The 21,810-nt window shown below is 36.6% G+C and overlaps 1 protein-coding gene across 1 annotated transcript in view; it reads left to right on the top strand.

Annotated features, from left to right (window-relative positions):
• The window catches only part of C11H11orf80 (chromosome 11 C11orf80 homolog), a 106,351-nt gene that overhangs the window by 54,614 nt on the left and 29,927 nt on the right, over positions 1–21,810 (top strand). Inside the window, exons 4-8 of the mRNA XM_041721784.1 lie at positions 4,373–4,482; positions 12,083–12,166; positions 13,344–13,399; positions 13,983–14,054; positions 16,029–16,224. Of these exons, the coding sequence (XP_041577718.1) occupies positions 4,373–4,482; positions 12,083–12,166; positions 13,344–13,399; positions 13,983–14,054; positions 16,029–16,224 (518 nt within the window). The remainder of the gene's footprint in view (positions 1–4,372; positions 4,483–12,082; positions 12,167–13,343; positions 13,400–13,982; positions 14,055–16,028; positions 16,225–21,810) is intronic.

The following is a 21,810-nucleotide window of genomic DNA, read 5'->3' as shown; positions in this document are numbered from 1 at the left end:
AGTCCAGATTGAAAGTTAAAATTTTTCTGGTCTTTGACAATAGTACTTAATTTTATCTTCTGGCTTCTAGTGTTGCTGATGAGAAGTCTAATTCATGCTTCTTTGGGATAATTTCCTTCTCTTTTGTAGTTTCAACAGTTTTCTCTTTATCTTTGTTATTCTGGGTTTCATTGTGATATGTTCTGCTGTGTGACTTTTTTTCGTGCCTCTTTTTTTTTTTTTCCGTGCCTCTTTTTTAAAAGAAATTTATCCTGCTTGACATTTGGTACATTTATTCAAATAGTACTTAATTTGATAATTCTCAGTAATTATTTATTCTGGATCTGTTAATATCCAAATATTTCTTATTTAAAATTTTTATGTTTATGTCTTTTTAAAATCCTTAATATCTTTGTGGATTTGCCATTTTGGACATTAAATATAAATGAAATAATACAATATGTAGCCTTTTGTGCCTGGCTTCTTTCATTAAGCATTATGTTTTCCAGACTCATCTGTCTTATAGCATGTAACAATAATTTATTTTTGTGGCTGAAGAATATCACATATTTTGTTAATCTGTATATTATTGATGGACATTGGGTTGTTTCCACTTTTGCCTGCTATGAATTGTGCTGCTATGAAAGATTCAGGTACTACCTTTTCCTTTAAGTGTGTTCTTTTACAGCCACTAATATGCCTTCTGTAACATTTTCATTTCAAATACTGTATCTTTAATTTCCAAGATTTATAACAGGGTTCCCCCCCCTTAATCTTTCTGTTTAATTGATGGCAGTATATTATTTTTTGAAAAACTTTATTGAGTATAGTTGACACACAGTGTTATATTAGTTTCATGTATACAGTATAGTGATTGAACATGTGTATATGTTATGCCATGCTCAGCTCAATGTAGCTGTCACCATACAACAGTATTACAACATCATTGACTATACTCGCTAAGCTGTAACCTTTTATTCTCATGACCTGTTCATTCCGTACCAGAAACCTGTAACTGTTACTCTGTTCCACCCATTTTGCCCATCTCCCATCCCCCTCCCCTCTAGCAACCATCAGTTTGTTCTGTTATGTATAGGTCTGATTCTTTTGTTTGCTTGCTTATTTATATGTTTTGTTTCTTAGATTCCACTTATAAGTGAAATTCGTATGGTATTTGTCTTTCTCAGTCTAACTTATTTCACTTAGCAGAATACCATTCGTGTTGTCTACAAATAGATATGATTTTTTTATTTTTTTTTTTTTTTATTTTTTTTTTTTTAAATTTTTTTTTTTTTTATTTACTTATGATAGTCATACAGAGAGAGAGAGAGAGAGGCAGAGACACAGGCAGAGGGAGAAGCAGGCTCCATGCACCGGGAGCCTGATGTGGGATTCGATCCCGGGTCTCCAGGATCGCGCCCTGGGCCAAAGGCAGGCGCCAAACCGCTGCGCCACCCAGGGATCCCAGATATGATTTTTTTAAACACTACATTTTATTTATTTATTTATTTATTTATTTATTTATTTATTTATTTTAGAAGAGAATATTTTCTTTCTTTCTTTCTTTTTTTTTAAGATTTTATTTATTTATTCATGAGAGAGAACGACAGAGACACAGGCAAAGGGAGAAGCAGGCTCCATGCAGGGAGCCTGATGTGGGACTCGATCCCGGGACTCCGGGATCACGCCCTGGGCCAAAGGCAGGCACTAAACCGCTGAGATACCCGGGGATCCCAGATATGATTTTTATGGCTGTGTAATCTTCCACTGTGTGTGTGTGTGTGTGCTTGTACCACATCTTCTTGTTCATTCATCTATCAATGGGCACTTCCCTATTTTGGCTGTTGTAAATAATCCTGCAATAAACATAGGGGTACATATATTTTTTGAATTAATTTTTCCCTTTTCTTTATATAAATACCCATTAGTCGAATTATTGGATCATATGGAAGTTCTATTTTAAATTTTTTGAGGAAACTCCATACTATTTTCGACAGTGGCTATACCAGTTTACTTTCCCACAAACAGTGCATGACAGTTCTTTTGTATTCATATTCCTGGTTGGTAACTTTTAGTTAAGAGTTAATTGTCCATCATCTATTTGTTTTGAACACATCCTGCATTGACAGGTTCCAGTAGGGGGTTTTCTGTTGCTGAGCCATGTACATGTATATGTATATAGATTTATGTTTATTTATATGGCAAAGCTTAATCTTATATTTACATATATGGGATTATACATATATACATATATAGGATTATATATGTATATGTACATATATATGTATATGTATATATGTATAGGATTAAATCCTATATAATGTAATATAAATCCTATATAATATAGGATTAAATTTTGCTTAAGTGGCAAGATACAATGCGTTTACATCTTAAGAAATTATATAGTTCTGAATCTTATTTCCATTTATATGACATAGCTCTAAGGCCCTCAACCTGCATCATTGATGCTCTTACTAGCTCACTTGGCTCTAACCAACTCTCTGGTAGGCAGATGGCAAATCTCTGGCCTCTGTTCATGTTTGTTTAGATCTCCTATGTGTGGCCTGTATGGATCTTGTTCTTAAACCTATGGCTGTTGCAGTATTAGCCCCATATTTTTTCCCTAGTTCAAACCCCAAATATGGTGTGCATCTTCGGTCCATACCTACTATTATAGATTCTCTCTCTTTTTCCTTTCTGAAGATGAGGGAAATTTACCTCTCCATTTCTGATCTATAAGGATTTGTCTCTCTTTCTCACCGTGCTATGTATTTATTACGTTTTAAAAACACCTGTTTTAATAGGTGATGGGGATTAAGGAGTGCACTTGTAATGAGCACTGAGTGCTGTATGGAAGGGTTGAATCTATATTATACACCTGAAACTAATATTATGCTGTGTGTTAACTAGAATCGAAATAAAAACTTTAAAATATCTGTTTTATCATTTTATGTGTTTGGGAAGATGCAGTTTCAACATATGCTCAATTTACCTTGAAATAGAAGACTTTTGTTTAGTTTTATTGTTCTACTTTTCATATTTAACTCTAGTCAATCCATCTGGACTTTGTGTGTGTGTGTGTCTGTGTATGAAGTGAGGCAATTGAAATTGATTTCCCTCAAATCACTACATATTTTATTTAAATTCTTATTAAGATTTCTGCAGAATTTAGTTATTAACAAGGCTTCTTCTCACATATCTACACGTTTTCCCCATTCTGCATTGTATCAATGCTTCAAAGACAAAATAAGATTCAGGAACAAATTTTATATTTCACAGAAAGGTAATTTAGTCACAGTAAAAAGAAAGTCACCTTAGGTCAGTAAGTTGGTCACTGGTAAAACTGAAGATTGATGCAAGGCATCTTGGTTCAGTGCCAAGTTCACTAAACTTCAGTGTAGCGTAACCTTGCAGCCATATTATTCCATGCTTTATGACTGAATACACTTGAAAAACAAATAAGAGTAAGAAAAATACTACCCATTAAGAATGATAGCTAGTACTTGATCTTGTTCATACTTTTTGAGATGGTTAAAGCTTTATTAGATATGTAATATGAATGCTGTAGGAGAAAGTTGCACTATTAGGATGTATTTTGTAAATAGGTTTTTAAAGTTGAATTCTTGTATAATATCAATATTGTCAACCTCATTTACAAGTTAGAGCTTGCAGTCTCTGCAAGCTATCTTTATTCATTTGTAGTTCTCTATTTTAATAGTACTGTAGAGGAGAAATAAGGGATAGCATTTTATAAAATGGGAGATTTGTTTTTTTCCTTTATAATATGAGTGCCAAGGTACAGAAGGGAAGAACCATGATGCAAATTTTGATGATGCAGGACCCACTGGCGCTTTGTGGAAAGATAGTTCTAAGTCTACATATGTAACTATACCAAGTAGTTAATTTATGAATTAAAATATCAATAGTTTGCTTTACTTTGTTAAAGACTGCTTTATTAATAAACATACTGTGTTAGGTAACTGCCTGAGAGGGTCATTCTTGAATTTCTCTGCTTTAGTTCTAAATTAGCTCACTTTGTGTTTATTAAATAAATTATTTTATTAAAAAATACAAGAATATAAGTTAGAGTTATCAGTGCTGAAGATTTCTGGCTTTGGACATGACCTTGTGGAAATTAACTGAAAATACAAATTGATTTAGCAAATGTGAAAAATTGAAAACCTGAGATTAAGAGTCTTAACCCCATAAAGTAATTCTAAATGTTTAAGCAATTTGCTGATGCATAGCCATTTCCAGTCATATTTTAAATTTTGCAGATAATCTTTTCATCAGGGAAATGCCTTCTTGGCTCATCAGTTTAATAAACAATTCCAGAAACTCTGGTGCTTATCCAAACTGCTTTTTCTTTTTGTCGCCATTTCTTCTCACACAGAAATACAATCTATATTGCCTGGATTCTCTGCAAAGCTGAATTGGTCTTCAGAGGAACCCAGCTCTTCTCAGGACATATCAGGGGTAACAAGATTCCAGATGATTTTTGAGGCAGGTTTTGTTGTGGTTCTATAAATTACAGATGTCTCAATTCTTATTTTTCTACAAATCTAGTAATGGTAAAGGAAAACCTAGGTACGTCATAGTTCCAAGTTAAAATGAAATAAGTCATTTGTTCCTGAACTTCTCTGTACAGATTTTAAAACACTTGGTAGCTTTCAAAATATTGGTATTTGTGTTCCGCTCCAAGAGATTATGATTTTATTGGTCTGGGGTGTTGGATTGGTTTGCTCAGTTGCCATAAAAAACAAACTATGAATTGGGTAAATAACAGAAACTTACTTCCTCATACTCTTGGAGGCTAGAAGTTTAAGATTAAAGTGGCTTGTCATTGTTTCCTCATATGGCCTTTCCCTCTGTATGTGGAGAGAGAGAGCTTTCTGGAGTTTCCTCTTCTTATAAGGACTACTGTTCTATCAGATTAGGGTTCCACGCTTATGAACTCATTTAACTTTAATTAAATATCTTTAAGGCCCTATCCCCAAGTACATTCACATAGGAAGCTAGGGCTTCAGTGTGTGAAATTTGGGAGACACAATTCAGTTCATACTGATGCAGCCTGGGCTTTGGGATATTTTTGAAATCCTAGATGGAAAAAAATCCCAGATGGTTCCTAATGTGCAGATGAATTTAAGAACCACCGAAACAAGCAGTCGTTTGAATTTGGATCTCCTGAAAAAGAAAATAAAAATGGATTCTCAGTGCAGATCCTATTTGGATAATTTTTATTAGGTTGGCTTAAAGATCTTTATTGATTTATTTGTAGCACAGATTTATAAGAGTGACAGTTGAGTTCTCCATTCTCTTTAACAATTCTCTGATCCCTTATCTTTCTTTCCTTTGAGTTTGTGGAAACATAAGGAATTAGAGTGCTTTAAACATTCTCCGAAGAAGCATTTGGGAGGCCTTTCTTCATGTTTGGACAATTATATGTTTCTTCTTGAAGGAAATGGGTGCAGTATTACGACAATAGATATCTTTGGCTGTGCCTTATCTTCTTTAGGGAAATGATGGGTAAACAATCTAGAGCAATTAATGGTTAGTCAGCTCTGAAACTATTAATGTCAAGTAGCAATAAAAAAAAAAAGTTTTTTTTTCAGTGAACCAAGAAAAGCAGTTCTAGAAAAGGAGATCATGTGTTTTACCAGTCTAAACTGATCTCTTTTTTGTATATTTTTTTTATTGGAGTTCGATTTGCCAACATATAGTATAACGCCCAGTGCTCATCCCGTCAAGTGCCCCCCTCAGTGCCTGTCACCCAGTCACCCCAACCCCCTGCCCACCTCCCCTTCCACTACCCCTTGTTCCTTTCCCAGAGTTAGGAGTCTCTCATGTTCTGTCACCCTCTCTGATATTTCCCACTCATTTTCTTTCCTTTCCCCTTTAATCCCTTTCACTATTTTTTATATTCCCCGAATGAATGAAACCATACAATGTTTGTCCTTCTCCGACTGACTTACTTCACTCAGCATGATACCCTCCAGTTCTATCCACGTTGAAGCAAATGGTGGGTATTCGTCATTTCTAATGGCTGAGTAATACTCATTGTATATATAGACCACATCTTCTTTAATTTTTATTCCTAACTTTTATATATATTATTTAAGCCTCCTGACAACTCTGTGAAGTAGATAGAACAGGGATTATCTCCCCGTTTTACAGATACAAGAAAACTAAGATTCAGAGAATTCAATGGACTTCTTCACGGTCATATGAAAGTTAAGTGACAGAATAAGAATTTGAACTAAAATCTTACTCATTTTAATCAGGTCTGTTTGAATATATATTCACTCACACAGAAATATATATTCTGTGTTTGTTCAAGTCAGCCTCACTGTGGTAGATGTTGAAAGTACAGAGTCCCAAGATACATTATTTGATTCCAAGTTCCTAAAGGAAAAGATAAACAAGCAAACATATAATTACAATACAATGTAATATGTGTCATGATAGAGTAGGGTGTATAACATAGAAGAAGGTACCTAATGCAGTGGGAAGTGGCCAAGGGGTCTTGATGAGACTGAAAACAGATTTTCTGGACATAACGGGTTCAGAGACTTGAAAGAATAGGAATTTGTTTTCAGACTGATAAAGTTTGTCTTATTGTTTCCCTCAGGAAAATTTAGAACACAAATAATTTGACTTAATCATGAATAGCCACTGTTAACATCTTGGTGTGCATCTTTTCACATAAGAATGAGGCATTTCAGTTTCAGGTTTTTAGAATGGTACAGTTCCAAACCATGGCCATGGAAATAGGTGGCTGGAAATGCGTGGATGTCAAGGTCGTTGGAGTTGAAGAGGTCAGGAAATTGTGAGATTAAGTTGTTGCTTAGACAGGCCATCTACTTGGATGTGGAAGTCAGCCCAGCTGATGGCAGGTCTTAAGGTACAGAGGAAATATGAGCTCAGTGCCTGTAGTCAGCTGGCGATAGATGAGGAGCAGCAAAGAACAGTATGACCTCAGAATAGGACCAAGAGTTCCCTGAAAGCATTTGTTCCATTACATCTCATTGTCTCTAGTACCTTGCAGCTATTTAAAAGATATTTGAATGAAGAGAGTGAGAAGAGAAGAAAGGGAGATTGTGAACAACTTGTATACCTCAAATGGGGAGAAGGATCAAGTATCAAGGTTCATAGTGGAGGCAAGTCAGTGGAGACATCCATGAAAAAACTATAATAGATGATCCACTGATTTGGACATGCAAGGAGAGCTAATCGCAGGGAATACTGAAGCTTCATTTAGAAGAGATGCAAGGTCTTGTGTTTATGCTCAGACTTAGCCTGGAATCCTGGGGTCCATTGGGCAGGGTAACATGTCCCTCCAAAAATAGTTTGGTTTTACAAGATCTTGAGACTTTACCCATTTTTATATTTATTTTTGCCATAGTACTAAATAATAAAATTTATAGAGATACACATGTATACCTACAAACGTATCTTCATATTTGCCTATCTCTATTTCTTTATATCTATTTAACTAGAGGCAAGAAGAGACAGAGGCAGTGATTGACTTTTCTCTAGACAGTTATATAGGGCCCATGAAAACCTAGGTTCAGTTTGAAAATATAAAACAGCTCAAATTATCTGTGATACATTTAGATTTACACTTAAAGGTGAAGGCTGGAACATATGATTCAATAGTGATTTCTACTGCCCAGGGCTGGCAGCATCTATGTTTTCCTAATAACACTTAAGTAAGTTCCCTGCTTCTATATGTATGTCAAGATGGGCTACTAGGTTTCTAATACCCAACTCTAAAAGGCTGTAAAAGACCTTGTAGATATACACACATACATTTTGTTCATTCTCTCTCTCTCTCTCAGTAATTTATGAGTAGATTTTAAAAGGAGCTATTTACTTCATGTTAACTATCCTCTGCTGGTGTGATATTAGATCACTTTATCTGCCAGTCCTTCTTGTTTTTTTCTTTAGCATCTCTTATATATGTAAATCATAGTACTTTTCATACTGTCATATAAATTATTTATTTGCCTTTTGGTTTACTTAACTGTGAACTCTTCAAACTCAGAGGTTGTTTTATTTACCTCTGTAAGCTCAGGTACATGATAAACTCCATTAAGTGTCTTGAGTGGCTAATTCAGTAGTTTGCATAAGTATTGCCTATCAGGCTCCATAAAAGTAATGATAGATTACATAATGTCCGATTCACCAACCTATATGCACAGATAATGAATTATCTTGGAGCAACAGTATTGCGTAGTGGAATGTGGGGTTTGAATTTAGTCAGATCTAGGTTTGAATTCCAGTTCGGCCACTTAACTAGCTATGTGTGACCTTGGACAAATTAAACAGCTTATTTAGTCTCATTATTCTCATAAATAAAATGGGAATATTTCCTGCTTGCATATAAACTGTTTGGCATGTAGCAGGTGTTCAGTAAGTGGTAGCTCTCATCATTATTAATTCTAGACTCTCTGGTAGCTGCTGAAGGAATCTTTAGTTACTTGGTTTACTTACTGCTATATATAATTAGCCCTTTCTGTGATGTACCCTATAATAACCAAAGCTACAGAAGTTTGAAACTGTTCCAAGAAGTTGTTTTGGAAGTGCTAAGTACAAAAAATGCTTTGAAGAGATCATTGCTTTTCTATTATTTGAACATTTTATAATAAAGTTATTTTTTAAGTTATTTTTTTAAGTAGCCTCCCCACCCAGCATGTAGCACAACCCAAGGCTTGAACTCACAACCCTGAGATCAAAACTTGAGCAGAGAACTGAGCCACCCAGGCGTCCCATAGTAAAATTTTTTAAATGAAGGATGTGGCTGTGAGGTGTATGTTGCAGCTACTGTTTAATCACCACTATTTACATATATGAATAATCCTAAATCTGTTTCCAGAATTTTATAATAATTCCCATCCATTTTTCTGATATTTTTGTAATGATTCTATAATAATTTAATTTTCCCCACTCATTGCATAATTCTTTTTTTTAAAAAGATTTTATTTATTTATTCATGAGAATATACAGAGAGGAGAGAGAGAGAGGCAGAGACACAGGCAGAGGGAGAAGCAGGCTCCATGCAGGGATCCTGACGTGGGACTCGATCCCGGGTCTCCAGGATCACGCCCTGAGCTGTAGGCGGCGCTAAACCGCTGAGCCACCGGGGCTGCCCTCATTGCATAATTCTTGATCTCATTTTCAGTGTACTTAGAAAAAGTATTACAATAATTTATTCTTTCCATTTCTTCTTCATTGTGTTATGATATTTTGAGGTCTGGGACGATTTTTTTCTTTTTAATACTTTTTTTAAAATTTTTTTAAATTATTTATTTACGATAGTCACAGAGAGAGAGACAGAGAGAGAGAGAGAGAGGCAGAGACACAGGCAGAGGGAGAAGCAGGCTCCATGCACCAGGAGCCCGACGTGGGATTTGATCCCGGGTCTCCAGGATCACGCCCTGGGCCAAAGGCAGGCGCCAAACCACTACACCACCCAGGGATCCTCGATTTTTTTCTTTAACATGTACCTACATGGGTCTGTATTCTCTGAGCCACCAATAAGAACTTACTGATTTTTTACTCTATTTCTTCTTCTCATTTTCCTAGACTTTTCCACTTTCTAGAAGACTCCTTCTAACTTTGGTTTTAGGGACACTGTATTAAATATAGTGAGCCATTCTAGGAAAGTGGTTAATACTAAAGCTTTGGAGCCAGATCAGGTAACCTTAAGAAAATTGTTTGATCTCTTTGAGACTATATTTTTTCATCCATAAAATGTGGGTTTTAAGTATCTAATAGGGCTTTTGTGAGGGGTGAATGAGGTGATATAAGTAGGATATGTTAGCTCCATTTCTGGACTAGAGAAAGCTTTCATTAGATTATAAATTTTTATTATATTTGTAGGGAGGTATCTGAGTATATTGGAAAGAGCATGGACAATTGGTGTTAGACATATAGGGTCCGATCCTGGCTCTATCACTGAACAGCTTGAGTAACTTTAGGCAAGTTGCTTAATTTCTCTGAATCTCATTAAAGAAAAAAAAGCTACAGAGACGCCTGGGTGGCTCAGTGGTTGAGCTTCTGCCTTCAGTTCTGCCTGGGCCTGGGGATCGAGTCCTGCATCAGGCTCCCTGCAAGGAGCTTGCTTCTCCCCCTATCTGTGTCTGTGCCTCTCTCTCTGTCTTATGAATAAATAAATAAGATATTTTTAAAAAACTACAAAGAAAGGATAGTAATATCTGCTTCCAGGATTGTTATGAGGTAATAAGAGGTATAACACTTGCACAATGCTTGCTACATAGTAGGCATTCAACAAGTGATATCTACTATTGTTGCCATGTATAATGTATACTTTCACATTATTACTTGATCCTTTTTTTTAAAGATTTTTAAAATTTATTCATGAGAGAGACACAGAGAGAAGCAGAGACATAGGCAGAGGGAGAAGCAGGCCCCAAGCAGGGACCCTGATGCTGGGACTAGACCTCGAGACTCCAGGATCACTCCCTGAGCTGAAAGCAGACGCTGAACCACTGAGCCACCAAGATGTCCCTATTTGATCCTTAAAACAATTCTGTGAAGTAGAATGGGTCACTTTTATCCCTGTTTTACAGATTAGTAAATAAATCCCAGAACAATTAAGTGATTTTTTTTTCTTGGTTACTTAAATAATTTATACAGAGCCAGTACTGGAACACATGTCTTCTGACTTGTGAATTTTTTTGCTTTACAACTTTTCCTAAAAAATAAGTGTTTAGATAAATAGATTGATGTTGAAAAATAGGTTCTTTTTAGTTGTCTGCTCCTTTCACTCCATTTTTAAAAAATATTTTATTTATTTATGAGAGACACAGAGAGAGAGAGAGAGAAGCAGGCTCCATGCAGGGAGCCTGACGTGAGACTCGATCCCAGGTCTCCAGGATCACACCCCAGGCTGAAGGTGGCACCAAACCGCTGAGCCACGGGGCTGCCCCCTTTCACTCCCTTCTTAATACAGATCAACTCACATCAGGATGGTAGAGCAAGATAGAGTTATTCTTAGCTCTGATCTGAATTACTGTTAAATTTATTCCAAAAGGTAGTTCTGATATTGTGGATTTTCCTCTGATCTTTGTTCATGTATCTCCTGAAGTTCCATGAAATAGTTTAAACTGGGCAGCCCCGGTAGCGCAGCGGTTTAGCGCCGCCTGCAGCCCAGGGCGTGATCTTGGAGACTTGGGATCGAGTCCCGTGTTGGGCTCACTGCATGGAGCCCACTTCTCTCTCTGCCTCTCTCTCTCTCTGAATGAATGAATAAATAAATCTTAAAAGGAAAAAAAAAAAGAAAAGAAATAGTTTAAACCGAGGGGCCTCTGGGTGGCTCAGTCGTTAAGCCTCTGTCTTTGGCTCAGGTCGTGATCCCAGGGCCCTGGGATCTAGCCCCATGTCAGGCTTCCAGCTTGGCCGGCAGTCTGCTTCTTCCTCTGCCTCTGCCCTTTCCCCTGTTCATGTGTGTTTTTTCTTGCTCTTTCACGCACTCTCAAACAAATAAATAAAATCTTAAAAAAAAGAAAGAAATAGTTTAACCTGAGAAATGACAGCTATTAGATTGCCTTTTGCATGGGTCGCCTGGGTGGCTCAGCAGTTCGGTGTCTGCCTTTGGCCCAGGGTGTGATCCCAGAGTCCTGGGGTCGAGTCCTGCATCGGGCTCCCTGCATGGAGCCTGCTTCTCCTTCTACCTATGTCTCTGCCTCTCTCTGTCTCTCATGAATAAATAAATAAAATCTTAAAAAAAAGATTGCCTTTTGTGTACAAGTTTTAGACCCTTGGGTGTCTGAAAAGCTTTCTAAGGGGTAAGTTACCTTTAAAGGAAGAAATACCATTATTTATTAAAAAGATTTATTTTATTATTTTAGAGAGGCAGGGAAGGGCAGAAGTAGAAGGAGAGAGAATATTAAGTGGACTTTGAGCAGAGCTCCACATGGGGCTCAGTCTCACCACTTTGAGATCATGACCTGAGCTGAAACCAGGAGTCTGATACTTAACCCTCTGTGCGACCCATGTGCCTAAGAGATACTATAATTTAACTCATTTGTACTCTTGGGTTTGTGTATGTGTAGTGGATATTTTTGTTGTGTTGTTACAGGTTAATGAAAATCCCAGAACTTTGATGACAGATAGTCTGGTGATAAAGAATTTTTTACATAAAATTGTCATGGTACACCCTAAGGTAAGCTGTTCTTTTGCACAGTAATGCTTCTTTTGTCATATGATTTCAGGAGATTTCTACTCTGCAGGACATGGAAGGATATGGTTGGTCCTCTTTCTTTTCATGATAATGATTACAGCTTTTAATATTGAATTGATTTGATTTCTGTGTCCCTAACATGGTGTTGATGTTGGTCATGTGACATAGGTGAGAGCCCTTGGATTTAGAGCTTCCTTTGGGTTGTTTTTTCTTCCTTACTGTTTTATAGTATCAGTTTAGATATATTTTTTTCCTCTGTACTTCATTATCCTATTAAACTTGGATAATAAACCTTGCTGACTATCACCTTCTTTTCCAAAGTGACTTAGAAGAGCAAATCAGGAAATTTTGATAAAGTACTTCAAACTTTAGAGAGCTATCATTTTTATTATTTCTATAGTTAGATATATTTATAGGGGTGCACAACATTAAGTATGCTATATAATTTCTCCTTTTTTTTCTTGCTAGCTTTCTACTTTTTCTGTCGTCAGCAGGATTCAATGCTTAATTATGCCAGTCACTATTCTGAGTGCTTTCCACACACACACTCATTCACTCACCCCATGCAACAGCCCTTGTGAAGTAGGTTTTATCATCATTATTCCCATTTTACAGTTGAGGAAACTATGGTACAGAAGTTAAATAACTTGCATAGTCAGGATTCAAATTCAGACAGTCTGGCTCCAGAGTCCCTTATTACCCATTACGTTATATAGAAAGAAAAATGTAAGTCAAAGGTAGGAAATAACTAGAACAGTGAAATAAATTGAAGGGAGGACATAAAAGTCAGGGGCCAGGGAAGAAAAAGCAAAGAAAAAAGCATGGAATTTTCTACATACAAAAACAATGGAAAAAAAGAGAGAATAATTGATAGTTCCTTTAAGAGGGAAAACACATAACATTGGGTGAAGAACAGAGAACAAAAGGTAGGATTTCCTGATAATCTATGACTACTTGGAATGAAGTACAGGACTTAATATATTTAAGATGCAGAATTTGAGCACAGACAAATGTTAATTGTGTTAATTATGTTATGTTTAGGAAAAGTACAGGTGAAAAAAAGGAGATATAAAGAATATCTTCCCCTCTGGAATTTAAGTATAGAAGTTTTTGATTTATGTCCTGGTTCATGTTAAATCTCATACCATTTACTTTGCAGATTAGATTTAATTTTAGTGTAAAAGTGAATGGAGTCCTTTCCATGGATATCTTTTGGTAAGTTCTTAAATCCATGGCTTAAGTTTATGCCATGGCTTTATAGTTTTTCTCAGTCATTATTGTCCTATTTCTAGTAGCTTCACAGTTTGACCTTTTTTAAAGATTTGTTTGTTTTAGAGACAGTGCACATGGGGGGGAGGGGCAGAGGGAGAGAAAAACCCAAGCAGACTCCACTCTGAGTGCAGAGCCTGATGCAGAGCTCCATGAAAGGCTCGATCTCATGACCCTGAGATGATGACCTGAGCTGAAATCAAGAGTCAGGTGCTCAACCACCCAGGTGCCCCACGGTTTGGCTTTTTGACCCAAAGTCACTCTGAAACTAATTTTCTGAGACCCCCACATTTTCTTATTCTATGTTAGCTTTTAATAAGCAAGTAAATTCATCTAAACACTTCATGTCTTTCCCTCTCACTAGAGTGGGTGATCTTAAAAGTTGCCATTTTCCCCTTGGTTATTTGGTTATTGAATTCTAGTAATCTCTGGAGGAGGGGTGTGTGGTAGTCATGGTCCAAGATTTGTATCAGGTAAAGATTGATTTTAGAATCTCTGAAATACGGCTTAGCTTTTCTTTGCTTTGCAGGACAAAGAATGAACCCACTTTGAACCTGTCGAATGGAATTTCTCTTGTTATAAGCTATCGGCATTATGTGAGGTGAAGGGTTAAAAGCATTATTGTCCCTTTCCATGTTTTAATCTCCTATTAAAAGTATGAATGTGGGGAAAAAAAAAAGTATGATTGTGGGTAGAAATTGAAAGTAGCCTCACTCGTCATTTCCTAGTGCCAGGTGTCAGATTTTCTGTCAGAAAAGTAGAAGTAAAACTTTGAAATTATTTGTATTAAAAGCTCTTATTATTTCTGGCTCCTTGAATAATATTCTAATTAACCCAAGGACATATGCCTTCTCTTTTCCATGTCACATTTTCTTCTGTAAATGAAATAAAACAAACCCTGCTAATTTCAATCTTATTTGTATATGAGAAGAAAAGAATAACTTTATTTTTTTTAAAGATCTTAGTTATTCATGAGACACAGAGAGAGAGAGAGAGAGAGAGGCAGAGACACAGGTAGAGGGAGAAGCAGGCTCCATGAAAGGAGCCCAACATGGGACTCGATCCCAGGACCCCAAGATCACACCCTGGGCTGAAGGCAAGCACTCAACCACTGAGCCACCCAGGGATCCCCAAGAGGAATGACTTTAGATGGTTACTTGACCTCTTGGCTAGAAAGATACTGTGAACACAAAGGAATTCTTTGTATGTTATTTTTTTGTGCACCAGCATTTTGCATATGTTTGGAAATCATCTACCTCCACCTTCTTCAGACTACAAAAAAAATTCTAGGAGAAGATGGTAAATAAATAGAATAGAACCCTCTGCCTTGCCTTCCTGTGCTATCCACCTACCTCAGAATCCAAAGTGAACACGCATTATAGCAAGAAAAAACTAATTATTAAGTCCAACTAATTTATTATTTATTCAGTAGTTTTTGACTCCATTTGTATGTCTTAAATCAGAACTGATAGTCATAGGATCTTAAGGCTTGAAGAGATTGCCCATGGCTTTTTAGTCTGTTTTTTGTTTTGTTTGTTTGTTTGTTTTCCTCTTACCCAGAATTACACTTCAAAGTAGAATTTAAAAAATTTTTAGAAAAAAAAAAATAATTTTTAGTTATGCAGGAAACAAAGCCCCACCCCCTTATCTTTCTTTAGTAGGCCTCTACTGTCATACAGTCCTTACAAGAAGACAGCTCATTATCATAGATTTACTGAAAAAGTTTAAGCCTCTGAGCCAGTATTTGTGGACATATTTTCCTGGATGACCTGATCAATTTAAAGAGAGGAAAAGGTTCATTAATATTTCTTTCTGTTTAGAAAAGAGCTGTTGGAAAGTAAGCAAATATCAAATTTCACTAAGTTCTAGCAGAGAAAGATGTCCTAATTTTTTCTTATTACTCTTATCAAACAGTGACCTCAGATTCCTTCAGGGGAAGGTGTAGCATGTGTGAAAACAGATCTAAGTAGCAGGAGCTAGTTTTAGGCCGTTGTGATTCAGAGACCCCTCCACCCCTACCCTCACCATGCTAATCTTTGATCTTGGAAACTTATGCTCAGAACCATAGAGTAATTTTAATGAAGGAAATACACTTTAGAGAATATAAAACTGCATTAGTGGCAGCAAAATCAGGAGCCATGATATCATTCCTGAAAGGGCAATTTGTCTACTCTTTCTATTGCTTGTGATTCCTTGAATGAGATACAAGTTGCTTATTCCAATAAAACTGATATGGTGGGTTATATGGTTGCACATATGTTAGAAATATCTAAGGAATTTTATTTTATTTTTTTTTAATATCTAAGGAATTTTAAATGCCCTTTAAAATAATCTGGATGTGGGGCCTTATTTATTTATTTATTTATTTATTTATTTATTTATTATTTAAATAATCTGTACACTCACTGTGGGGACTTGAACTCAAAACTCCAAGATTGAGTTGTACACACCACTGACTGAGCCAGCCAGGTGCCCCATAGTGGAGCCTACTTTAAAAACAAAAAAGAAAAAAAAGAAAGAAAATAATTTCTTAAAAGCAAGAAAAGCTAAATTTATCTAACCTGTTTTTTGACAGTAGACCAAAATTTGGTACAGCTGAATTACTCTGCAACAGAATCCATCCTGTGTTAGGACATCCAGTAATACTTTTCATCCCTGATGACATGGCTGGCATGGGCTTCTTGGGAGAGCTGATACTGACTCCAGCTGCTGCTCTGTGTCCCTGCCCCAAGGTCTTTTCCAACCAGCTGAATAGAATTTCTTCAGTTTCCATATCCTTTTGATTATAGAGTACATAAAATCTTCTCTCTTTTTTTAAGATTTTATTTATTTATTCATGAGAGACACACAAAGAGAGGCAGGCAGAGACAGAGACAGAGGCAGAGGGAGAAGCAGACTCTTTGCAGGGAGCTGGATGTGGGATTCAATCCCAAGACCACAGGATCACACCCTGAGCCGAAGGCAGAAGCTCAACCACTGAGCCACCCAGGTGTCCCAGATGTCCCAAGTCCATCAAATCTTCAAATTAGTTGCCTTGAAAAATGAAAATTTTTAAGATTTTATTTATTTATTTGAAAGAGAGAGATAGTGAGTGAGGGTGGGGAAGCAGAGGGAGAGGGACAAGCAGACTCTGAGCTGAGCATAGAACCTGATGCAGGGTTCTATCTCACAACCCTGAGGTTATGACCTGAGCTGAAATTAAGAGTTGGACATTTAACTGAGCTACCCAGGTGCCCCCCAAAATGAATTTTTATATCTCAGTTCTAGAAAAGCCTTAGCATTATGAACTCTGCCTAGAAGCCAGTATGATTTGTATAAAAACAAAAATCTAGTATGAAAGCCGAGCTTTAGAAGTTTAAAAAAAAAAAACTGAGTACTTTAAAATGTACCATATGTGCCACATGCTTTTCATATAATTTAGTATGATTGAAGCATGGAATGAATGGTGCAAGCAGGAAAGATGAGAGTTGAATATGGCAGCTATTGTGTGCCACACTAAGGAGTGTGAACTTCATTGTCTAAGGAGTAGGAAACCATTGGATGTTTTAGGAGTCTCAAGCAGCATCATACAGTGGGGTATGATGAGAGAGGAGGAGAAGTCAGTAATCACTAAATAAATAAGTAAGTGACCTGGGCAAGAGATAATCCTTACCTGAGTTAAAAGTATGATGAGCATGGAAAAGAGTGACTTTTCACTCAAAGGAATCAGTGTAACAAGGCAATCAATTCATTATTAGGGTAGGGAGAGATTAGGGGCAGGGAATGGCCAAAGTTGATGTAAATATTTCTACATCCAGAATAGGCAAACCATAGAGATAGAAAGTAGATGGAAGGGGATTTGGGGGGGAGGTGATAAAAATGTTCTAAAATTGATGGTGGTGATGATTGCAAACTTTTTGAATATACTACAACACATTTAACTGTGCACATTAAGTGGATGAATTGTATGTTATGTGATATGTTTAAATCTCAGTAAACTGTTTAAAAACATTTCCACAGATGGCTGATAGAATAATAATACTGTCAATAAGATGCAGATCATAAGATCATAAATGGCAGATTTGGAAGGTAAAGAGGATTAGCTTCACTTTAAACATGTTAAGTTTATGGTTCCTACAGCACATCTCTTGAAAATAGCAAGAGCTGAATAGAAATTTTGGTCTGGAATTTTGAAGTGTTTAGATTTAGTTCTAAATTTTAGAGCCTCAGCATTTTCCCTAAATACAGTATAGTGCTATGGTTAGAGCATGGCACAAGAGTGTAAATACTGGATTTACCAGTATTGGTAAATTGCCTATGCCTTTATGCAGCTTGCTCAACCAGCCTAAGTTTTTATTTCATCAGCTTTAAGACAGAGTTAATAATACTTTGTATATTTATTTATTTCCCCTTGCAAAGGTTTTATTGTTGTTATGGCTGTTCTTTTGAGATTTGTTTGTTTGTTTTAGGATTGATTATATACTAATCTATGTGAAGCTCCTAGCATTCTGCCTAACACATAATAAAAATTCAATAAATATCAGGTATTATTGTTATATGATTGAAGCTAAAGAGTAACTGAAGTTATAGTAGAGTAAAAAGAATAAGAACAGAAGAAGGCCAAGGTCATAGTATGATAAATGTCAGCTGAAAATATCTTTAGGGAGGAGGAAGGAGCGGGATGGTGATAAAGACTATGCAAGGAAAAAAAAAAGACTATGCAAGGACTTTTGGATTTTAAAATCTTAATATCTAGGTCATATAGAAGAGTATAAAGTAAAATATAAAAGTTTCTCCTTCCCCCTCGTTCCATTCCCCCCAAGAGAATAAGGCACATTTTTCTATCCTCTTGAAGTTTACACTTAATGGGACATTTTAATAAATAGATGTCAGGTAGTGATAAGTACAGTAAAGATAAAGCAGAAAAGAGATAATAGGGAAATTATTTTGAATATTATTGTCAGTGAAGACTCTAGGGAGGTGATGTTTTAGTGAAAAGAAAGAGAGCTAACAGAAAACTCTGGTAGGATTTCAGTTTCTGAAAATGGCAAACTAGGTAATTTAAACCCACCCTCCCATTGAGGACAAGTACTGGATTAAATATTAAAATATCATAAAAGAATTTTAGAGGGCAGCCCTGGTGGTGCAGGGGTTTAGCGCCGCCTGCAGCCAAGGGCGTGATCCTAGAGACCGTGGAGTGGATCGAGTCCCATGTCTGGCTCTCTGCGTGGGGCCTGCTTCTCCCTCTGCCTGTGTCTCTGCGCCTCTCTCTCTCTGCATCTCTATGAATAAATAAATAAAATCTTTAAAAAAAGAAAAAAGAATTTTAGAGCTAGTGAATAGGGAAGAATTTCTGGGCCATCATAGGAGAAAACAGGAATTACAGAAAGCTTGGGCCCAGCACTGGGGGCTACTTTTGCCCTGAGGTCATTTGCAAATTAGAGCAAGCAGCCAAGAAGCTAAAATGCACTTCTGAATGCATGTAGGACAAGAAGGCCAAAGAGTTTACGTCCTGCTGAGCTGGGGTGCTGTTAAAAGCACCTCTTGTTTTGGGCAGGGATAACTAAAAGGTTACACTTTAAGGAGTAAGGTGAACCCGAAATAAACCATCCTTCAAGTGAACTGCATGTAGTTTTTGGGTCATCTTAGGAAGGCTAGAATATCTTAGACTTTCAAATTGGATTAAGATGATTCTAGATTTCTGATTCTCCCAGATGGCCTTGTAGAAACAAACAAAAATTCTTCCTAGAGGAAGATAACCACATCTGTGCTTCAAATTATTTAACAAATACTTTCTCAAAGTGTCTAGCTTATGTGCATTTCTCTCTCTCTCTCTTCTCTGTCACAACACACACACCCCACACCTAGGCTAAAGAGCAGATAAGGTAACATGAACAAGAGCTCGCAAAACAAAAGCAACAGAAGCACCCACTGGAACTCCAGATATTGGTAATAGCAGACACTGATTTTTAAAATAAAAAATTATGTTTACTATGCTTATGGAATTGAAAACCAACTGTAAAAATCCTGTCAGGAAACTGTAAACTATAAAATGTGACATAATTTTTAAAAGAACCAAACAAATTGTAGAACCAAAATATATAGTAACCAATATTGAAATTAAATAGGTTTAGTAACAGATTAGATACAGTATAAGTCAGTTTGTGAAGTAAAAGATAATGATAGCAAAAACTTAATAAAATAAAGCAAAGAGAGAGAAAACTATGGAAAATACAGAAGAGAGGTTAACAGATGAGAAGAAACAGTGAGGCCATTTAATGTACATTTAATCCATGTCCCAATGGAGAAGAGAGAAAATGTGGCAGAACGTCTTTGAAGAATTAATGCCTAAAGCAACTAAAACAGATTTCAGATCTTAATAATCAAGCAGGATAAACTAAAAGATACCTATACCTGTAAAAAATAAAGAATAAGGAGAAAAATCAGCTAAGGAAGATGGATTTTCTTCAAAAGAGAAACAAATTGACAGCTAACTTCCCCATACCAACAGGATGTAGTAGTCTTAATAGTGTTAATATCCTGAAATAAAAAATATCACCACACTAGAATCCCATACCCAGTAAAAGTATTTCTCAAGATAAAAGATAATGAACATACCTATATACATTAATGTCATAATTCATACAGTAAGAAAAATTCAGCTGACTTTAGAACATTTTTTTCTTTTTTAAGATTTTGTTTATTTGACAGAGAGCGAAAACACAAGCAGGGGGAGGGGCAAAGGGAGAGGAAGAAGCAGGCTCCCCACTGAGCAGGGAGCCTGATACAGGGCTGGATCCCAGGATTCTGTGGTCTTGGCCTGAGTGGAGGGCAGATGCTTAATAAGCTGTGAGCCACCCAGGTGCCCCAGAACATAATGTTTTGACATATATTCTTGGTGGGATATATTCTAAGGATGAAGTGGATTGTATAAGCACTCTTGAAATTCATTTAGTGGTCTTTATTCTTACTAATAACATTGGCATTGTACTGAAATTACTGTATGCATACTTATTATAAAGCAAGTAATTATGATAACATAGTTGGAAACCAAAATTTTTAGCATAAGACTGCAGATATATGAGTATAAATTCAAAGCAATATTTTTTTATTTTAAAATAAAAAAATTTTAAGTAATCTTTTTTTTTTTTTTTTTTTAATTTTTATTTATTTATGATAGTCACAGAGAGAGAGAGAGAGGCAGAGACACAGGCGGAGGGAGAAGCAGGCTCCATGCACCGGGAGCCTGATGTGGGATTCGATCCCGGGTCTCCAGGATCGCGCCCTGGGCCAAAGGCAGGCGCCAAACCGCTGCGCCACCCAGGGATCCCAATTTTAAGTAATCTTAAAGTGGAACTGAAGATACCAATGTATACTCCCAAGTTTCCTGACTTTTGAAATTATGTATTTCTTAGCGCTATCTGCTAAACAAACAACAAACAAACAAACTTAGGAGCAATGAGCACTCCTAGTACCCAGAATGTATTCTCTAATTGTCTTTGCTCACTAAAAAGGTGGAATGACTGATTCCAGGCCTAAAGTAGAAATGTACAGGATGAGCCTGAATATCTTGTGCTGAGCCAGAAAGCAAATACGCTATCAAAGTCCGTGAGATCATGTCAGAGGATTTCAGAAATTCTACTTCCAGCCGTGAACAGATAACAGGGACTGGATCCAGTCTCCTACCTTGAACAACTAAAAAAATGGACAAATTATATAAAAAACAGTACAGGACAGTGGGTCTAGAGAGAGAGGAGAAACAAACCCTGTATTACCTAGAGAGAAGTTCACAAGGAGGGTATACACAACTAGACTCTAGAGGATCTCTCTGAGTTGAGAAGACAAAGTTTACGGAGGTCCAGGCAGCTAGAACTGTAAGAGACAAATTTACAGAGAGTGCTCCAGACAGAGGAGAATTCCTGGAGTACACACAGAGCTGGGGATGGATTCTGTTCCTACCAGGCAGTATTTAAAACCTCATATTTCATAAAGCATCAGTTGGGAGTGCTAAGAACAGTTTGACTGAATATAATGGAGAAGTAAGCCCTAGTGTGTAGGCTACCCTGGTCCCACCTAACAAAGCTTAAAAGTAAGATCCAAAAGCCTCACACTGTTCCCAGGTAACTTTATAGTATCCTAGAAAAAAGTTCAGGAACATTTATAGGAATACAAAAATGTCCTGCATTCAACCAATTAAACTTTACTATGCTGGACATCCAATAAAAAATTATATAGCATGCAAATAAGCAGGAAAATAGGACCCATAATAAAAGAAAGAAAAATCAGTCAATGAGAACTGCCCAGAAATTATACAGGTGATAGGATTGGTAAATAAGAACATTAAGACAGGTATAACTATATCCACATATTCAAGAAGT

Source organism: Vulpes lagopus, chromosome 11 (genome assembly GCF_018345385.1).
Source record: "Vulpes lagopus strain Blue_001 chromosome 11, ASM1834538v1, whole genome shotgun sequence".
Lineage (NCBI taxonomy): Eukaryota > Metazoa > Chordata > Mammalia > Carnivora > Canidae > Vulpes > Vulpes lagopus.
Note: the sequence above shows the minus strand (reverse complement) of the source record. Positions and strands in the feature narration are given on the sequence as shown.